The sequence below is a fragment of the Corvus brachyrhynchos genome, unplaced genomic scaffold (assembly GCF_000691975.1).
Source record: "Corvus brachyrhynchos isolate BGI_N302 unplaced genomic scaffold, ASM69197v1 scaffold65, whole genome shotgun sequence".
Lineage (NCBI taxonomy): Eukaryota > Metazoa > Chordata > Aves > Passeriformes > Corvidae > Corvus > Corvus brachyrhynchos.
In genome coordinates this window covers 4,408,940-4,416,401 of record NW_008238365.1, presented here as the reverse complement: position 1 = coordinate 4,416,401, position 7,462 = coordinate 4,408,940, and the positions used below count along the sequence as shown (strand labels likewise).

The window sequence follows — 7,462 nt, the reverse complement described above, 5'->3', positions numbered from 1 at the left end:
CATCCCTAATCACTCACAGTTCCCCCATTTTAAGGGGTTAAATTGAAAGAAATTCCCTCTTTTTCTGGCATTTTAAGGTTAAAATTAGGGGATTCCCATACACTTCATGGTCTTCTAAGTCTCTTTGCCTTAGCTTCAAGTCTTTTGCGTGGGAGCAATCCTGGCACATATGTAATTTCTGAGGTGGAACGGAAATTTCAGAAGCGGGCTCCAGAAAGACAGAGCCGGGAGGGGCTGGCTGCCAATGGGGTACCGAGATATCCCAAAATAAGGCCAGCCAAACCTGCCAGTGCTGGCAGATCTTTTAACTTTTACCTTCAAAATTCAATACACGCGAATCAGTTTCTCCCAGACTAAAGCTGCCATGGCAGAGAAGGACCTTTATGCCTTAAACCGGACCATAATTACAACGCTAACCATAATCCTAGATCTTCACCCAACAGAACACAAAATATTACATAATCATAACCCTAATCCTAAACATAACACTACCTCTTCACGCGAACAAACATTACATATAACCTAAAACTAACCCTAACTTAAATGGTACCCTTAGCCCTGAGCCCAAACCCTGGTGACAAATATTGCCTCACAGAGTGGCCAGGACCAGGAAAAAACCCATCCACTCAGGTGAAAAAAAGAAATCCCCCCCAAGAAGATACTGCCAAAATCGAGAAGGAGGATACATGAGAACTTCTTCTGCATTTCTGGCCTCAAGAAATGTGAATGTAAAGATGCCAGAATAATTTCGATCTGAAAAAATACATGGTTAAAGACGACAGCTGCTGATGCAGCCTGGAACAGTGCTGCTGAAGTAGACTGGCCAAAAACCTCTGTGATGTGAAGCAGGGGCATGCTGTGCATGAAAAGAGGAGTGCTATGCCGATGAGTACAGGCATTCAAGAGCCAGGTGATAGCACCTGAACCTGATGATGTGCTCCTTGGGCAAGAAGAGCCATGATGACATAAAGATGAGAAGGGAGGTCTATGATACAGAAGATGGATGACACAAATTACACAACATAGACACATGTTGAAACTACCCTGCATATTCACCTTCCGGACCTGAAATTCTCTATGCAAGATCACTTATTTTTCTGTGATGTTGAAGCAAAAAGGCTCTATGGCCACCCTAGTTAAGAGAGGAATGGAATTGCTTGTTACAAGAAGTTAGTGGCAAAATGGCTAGGAAGGATGCTTGAGAAGCCTGGCCTTGTGAAGTAAGATCATAGGTATGCAGGGAATAAGTACCAAGCAGTAACTGGATTGCTAGGAAGTGCCTCTGCTGATGAAGTCTGGAATGTCACTAAAGATGACCAACCATAAAATGCCTGAGATGTAAGATGTACGCATGCTGTGTGTAAAGAGGCATGTGAGAGGAGCTATGTTAATGAGTAGGAAAGCTTGAAAACCTGGGGATTGCATCTGAGCCTAAAAATACGCTTCTTGGGCAAGAAGACCCAGGGCAACATTGAGACTCGAGGAAGGTCTATGATGCAGAAGACAGATAATGCAAAATGCACAATGGCACAGAGATAAGTTGGAACTGCCCTGCCTGTCGACAACTTGCGTGGTGCTGAAGAGAAACCCACTGCCTTTACCTTCCTAAGGGGCATGTCCTGCTGCGGCTGCCTCCCCTAATCTAATTTCAAATTCCCTCCCTGTGATTCCAAACGCTTTGCTCTTCTCCCAGCCCCTGGTCCCATGACTTAGCTTTTGGAAGACAAAGGGGCCAAATTTTTCCTCAAGGAAAAAGAGCATGTGTCCAGGGTGGTCTGTTCCCTCATTCAGTACAGTCTGTTTCGGCAACTGCAAAAGACATAGGCCAACACTGAAATTGAGACAGGGAAGACAGAAAGGATATTGTGGTGCAAAAAGGGACCACTTCTACAGTGCATCTCCCTCAGAAGCACTTTTGTGCCTTGAGAAGTCCTCCCTCTGCTTCTCCTCACTGCTGCACCGGCTTGCCTCAAATTCTCAGTCGATTCCACAGGTTGCCTAGACAACACGTGCAAAATCAAAAAGGTACATGCTTGAGGACATTGTCATATAATGACTGTTAATTAGTCACCATCCCTGAATACCACTTCACCTGCTCACATCTTCTCGTGAGCATGTGGCTGCAATCTTCTGAGACTGACTGCAGCACTTGCGAAAAAAAAAAAAGGCAAAAAACACATGCTGAGATACAAAGTGGTATTACAACGTGCCTGATCTGATTTACTTCTCACCCACCCTGGGCTGACATACCTTGAAAATGTACCACCTAAAACAAACAACAAAGGATGCTTAATCTGCACCAAATATTTGATACCTAAGCAAAAACAACTACTTGTCCACCAGTCATTGCTTACCTCACTCAATTTATCTTGAGAGCTGATCTCCAGCTTTGCTTCTTAAAAATAAAGAGAAAGAAAAACATGTAACATAACCACTTGTCACACCTCCCCAGCAAAGCCAGAAGATTATCTGTTTTCCATACGACACTTTGCTTAGCACTTTGTTATGGATTTAATCCATCAGCATCTGAAGTAAAATTATTACTAAAGTCACCAAAATGCTCCATGATAACAGTTATCGACATCTTGTGTCAGTTTAGAAATACCATCTAGAGTCCAATTACAGTCTGTAGTACAACAAATGAACACTGACTGAACTTCAAGGCTCCTGTATGCAACTTGCAGCTTGGACTGAGAGGACTGTGGGAGCATTGTCTCAACCAGCTAAGCTTATCAACATATTAGCATGAGACCCTTAGCACTAGTCCACCTATTCTCTCGGTCTATGCATCATGGCAGAGCAGCTCCAGACCAAACACACAGAGACACCCCTAAGATGCGAGATGACAAAAAATGATGAGAGAAAAACACTCAGTGAGAGTAATGACTGCAAGAATCAAGATGCTGTTGAGCAAGGATGACCTATGGGGCTGTAGCGGTGAGCCAACAAGGCTCTAAGGAGCCTGATAAAAGATACTGACAGAATGAACTGTTACTAGAAGCGGCTGTCAGAACTGTCCCGGTCTGTTACTATGGATGGCTGGAGAGCACAGTTGCTGAGCTTGCCATTTTCTCCAGCTGGTTTTATTTTAAAATCAAGAAGGTGAGACAAGGAGAGAAAAGACAAAAGAGACAATAAAGGAAACAAGGCAAGCAGGAAAGAGAGACACAAAAGAAGAGAGACAAGAGGGAGACAAAGAGGAGAGACAAAGAGGGAAGGAAACAAAAAGAAGAGAGAGGGACATAATTTAAGGGGGGGAGAAGCTAAGGGGTGCAAAGAGGGGAGAGAGGTTAAGAGATGCAAAGGGGAGTCTAAGTCTAAGAAAGGCAGAGAGGAGGGGGAGAGAGACTAAGGGGCAAAGAAGGAATAGAGAGATGGCGAGGTGGAGAGGGGGTAGGAGATACAGAGGAGAGGAGAGATGCAAAGAGAAGGGGGAGACAGAGAGGCAAAAAGGGGGGAGAGACTCCAAGGGAGAAAAAGGAAAGAGAGACATAATAGAGATGAAACTTCATTTAATGACTTTTCACTTATACTTCTCTATACCAATCATTGTTCACCATTGCTCAATTTACCTTGAATGCTGATAGCCAACTTTACTTCCTGAAAATAAAGACAAAGAACAGCATGGAAACATAGCCACTGGTCACACCTCCCTAGTAAAGCCAGAGGATGACCTACATTCATATGGCACTCTGCATACATTCTGCAACATGTTCTTGTAGTCTGTAAATTTTGCATTCCTGGTGTCCCGTTCAGATGTACTTAGGCTCTAGCAGCAGGCCTCAGCCAGAGCTGACTTACAAGATGAACCTTGGGCATTATGTGACTAACACAATCAGTATTATTTAGCTAAAAATAGATGACAGAGACACTTATGCTAGCTGTTTAACGCCAAACCAGCTGCTTTAGAAATTTTCACATAACCTTGTGTAGTTATTTGCAAGAAATGTATAATTTTAAGAATTTTTCCCAACTGACATGAATATAAACTTGTTTGTAAGATATTTTAGGGGAAACCCTCCCAACTGAGGCCGGGGCTCTGGCCAAGCCCTGGCCCTGCTGTTTGGGAAGTGTGCCATCAGATCCAGGTGTTTCTGTGCCAAAAATATAACCAAGTAACTTGAACTTATGATTTGGGCCTATAAAAACTGGACCTACTTTTGGAGCAGATTTGGAGACCTCATCTACAGGTGGACGCACTGTGTAAGACTTTCACAATTGCCGGAAGGGTTCTCCAGGTCCTTGCTGTGAAATGGGGCTTCCCAGCGACTGTGGGCTCTGGAGGTTGATATTTAGGCAATTGGTGATGTATCTTTCTCAATCACTGTCCTGTCTCTCATATAGTACTGATTAGGTGCATTACCTTGCTTATTTTTGCTTGTTGCTAAAGCCAAGTGTGTAGTTTTCTTGAATGTATCATTTTACTTTTGTTGCTGCCTTAATATTCATAGTAAAATAAGACCATTCCTTCCATTACTATCTGTGTCCTTTAAATTGGCCCGTCAATTGGCAAAACAAGCTCTCAGCATCATTTCTCTCCGTCAGGCTTTGTTAACTGAAGCATATCAAGGTTGGTTTAGCAAAACTTAAAATTTCAGTAATTGTTCCAAACTGTTTTTACAATAGCAGTCTGTGAAAAAACTTTACTACATGCTGGCTAAAGTGGAAAATTACACTGCTTATTATTAATTAAAACAATTAATTGAAAGTTAATTAACCCCATTAAGTAGAAAAATGAATTAGGAAAGTTCCATCATTTCCATCTCTAGGTGGGGTTTTGTAAGGTGCTGGTATGGTGTTAGAGATGCTAGGAGGTGGTTCAGTGGTGTTAAAGTAGATTTAGAGAGTGCTGAGAGGGATTGATTTGGTGGTATCAATTAGCTTTTCAGTGGTGCTGGGTGAGGTTTGAGGGTGCTGAAGAGGAGCTATAGCTGGCTAAAATGGTTTTGAGTGATGTTGGGAAGGTTTGAAGGTGGATTGGGGGAGCTGGGATGGTTTGAGGGGGTGCTGTGAAGGGATTTGGTGAGTGCAGTGAGGGGTTTGATGGTTCTAAGGGATGATCCCCTCGCCAGTTCCCCTAGAGTGCCCCTAGGTCCAGGGAGGGGAAAACCTCAGCATTTGGGGGCACCTCTGGGAGTCACCCCAACTAGCTCATGGTTATCACCCTCTTTCCCCTGGTATTTCTCACTCTTTCTCCCTCAGGTTTCCTGCTCTTTTCCCCTTGTGCTTCCTACCATTTCCCCCCTTAATTTAAGGCCTTAAAATAGTGTCAAAGGAGGGGTTTTCAATGACTTAATCCTTAAAATAACAGAAAAGGAGATTTTCCCCTCACAATTTAAAGCCCTTTGTCCCCGAACTCCCTCCTTTTTCTGGGGTCACTGGGATGCACTGGAGAGGGACTGGGATGCACTGGGAGGGACTGAGGAGAGACTGAGGGCATTGGAAAAAACAGACTCAGATTTTAACAAGGTTTTTATTTAATTCCAGAATTCCCTCAGTTTTTGTGTTTCCCCTCCAATTTGGCATCCTCCACCCCAACTCCCCCAGTTTGGAGGAGACGCCCCTCACTAGCAGCCTGCATTAATGAGGCTGGGGGAGAGGGCTCTGCTGGGGGGGGAAAAGGGGGAGCTGGACCCCCCCCCATGCTCCTCCCCCCACCAAACCAATGTGGTTCAGACTCATTTCACAGAAATTTGGGGGCAATTTCATTGAAATCAGGAAAAATAAACATGGCGGGGAGAAATCCCCCAATATGGGGGTATATCCCCCCATCTCATACCCGGGAGACCCTGCCCCTCTGACGTCACTTGGCGGTGGGGGGGGTGCGATAGGACCCCCGGCGGCTCCTCAGAAGCAGGCGGAGCTGTGGGAGACGGAGGGTTCAGGGAGATCCCCAAATCCTGGGGTTCTACCCCAGAATACAGGGATGTCACCCAAAGGTCCTGGGATGGGACCCCACAGTTTGGGGGGTTGTGAAAATGAGGGGGTAAACCAGCAGGATTTTGGCTTAAAGCAGCAGGATTTTGGAGTACAACAGCAGAACTTTTGGGCATAGCAGCAGGATTTTGGGATAAACCAGTGGGATTTGGGAGTAAACTCCAGGATTTGGGGTAAAGCAGCAGGATAGCATAAAATCATAGGATATGCTGAATAGGAAGAGACCCACCAGGATCATGAAGTCCAACTCCTGGCCCTGCACAGAACACCCCAAGAATCACATCACGTGCCTGAGAGCCTTGTCCAAAACACTTCTTGAACTCAGACAGGCTTTGTGCTGTCACCACTTCCCTGGGGAGCATGTTCCAGTGCCTCACCACCCTTTGGGTGAAAAACCTTTTCCTGATATCCAAGGTAAACCTCCCCTGACTTGGCTCCAGCTGTTTCCTCTAGTCCGGTTACTGGTCATAGGAGTGAAGAGATTGGTACCTGCCCCTCCACTGCCTGTTGGGAGTATGTTGAAGACCCCAGTGAGGTCTGACCTCAGTCTTCTCCAAGCTGAACAAACACTTGCCTCAGCCACTCCTCATAAGGCTTCCCCTCCAGACCGTTTCCCATCTTCATGGCCTTCCTTTGGATGTTCTCCTATAGCTTAATGTCTTTTTCATATTGTGGTGCCAAAAACTGCGCACAATATTCAAGACAAGGCCACCCCAGTGCAGAGCAGAGTGGGACAATCACATCTTTTGACCAGCTGGCAAAGCTGTGCCTGATGCCCCCCAGGACAAAGATGTTCCTCCTGGCTGCCAGGGCACTGCTGACTCATATCCAACTTGCCATTAATCAGGACCCCCAGGTCCTTTTCCACAGCACTGATCTCCAGTCTATTGTTCCCCAATCTGTCTGTACATCCAGGGCTGCCCCATCCCAGGCGCACTTGCCCTGGTTAAACTTGATACACTTGGTGATTGTCCATCTCTTTAATTCATCCAGGTGTCTCTGCCCTCAAGGGAGTTGACAGCTCTTCCAATTTAGTGTTGTCAGCAAACCTAGTATCCCTTCAAGTCCCGTGTCTAAGTTGTTAATGAAGATATTAAAGAGAACTGGGCCAAGGACTGAGTCCTTTGGAACCCCACCAGTGACTGGATGCCAGCCTGATGTCACCCCATTCACTATAACCCTTTGCCAATGACCCATGAGCCAATTGCTGACCCATGGCATGATGTGTTAATCCAGCTGTGGGCTGGACAGTTTTTCCCAAAGGACACTATGAGAGACTATATCAAAATCTTTGCTGAAACCCAAAAAGATTCCATCTACTGGCTTTCCTTAATCAATTAGGTGGGTTACCCTGTTGTAGTAGGAAGTCAGGTTCAACAAGCAGGACTTTCCCACCATGAAGCCATGATGATTATGACTGATATGGGGTAAAACAACAGGATTTGGGGCACAACAGCAGGATTTGAGGGCATAGCAGCAGGGATCTGAAGCAAAACAGTGGGATTTTGGGGTTTCAGGAGCAATT

General features: G+C 45.4%; 1 protein-coding gene across 1 annotated transcript in view; it reads right to left on the bottom strand.

The window, feature by feature from the left end:
• Positions 1-5,454: 5,454 nt before the first annotated feature.
• The window catches only part of NFKBID (NFKB inhibitor delta), a 10,559-nt gene continuing 8,551 nt past the window's right edge, over positions 5,455-7,462 (bottom strand). Inside the window, exon 9 of the mRNA XM_017736126.1 lies at positions 5,455-5,863. Coding sequence (XP_017591615.1) covers positions 5,804-5,863 — 60 coding nt within the window. The 3' untranslated portion in view covers positions 5,455-5,803. The remainder of the gene's footprint in view (positions 5,864-7,462) is intronic.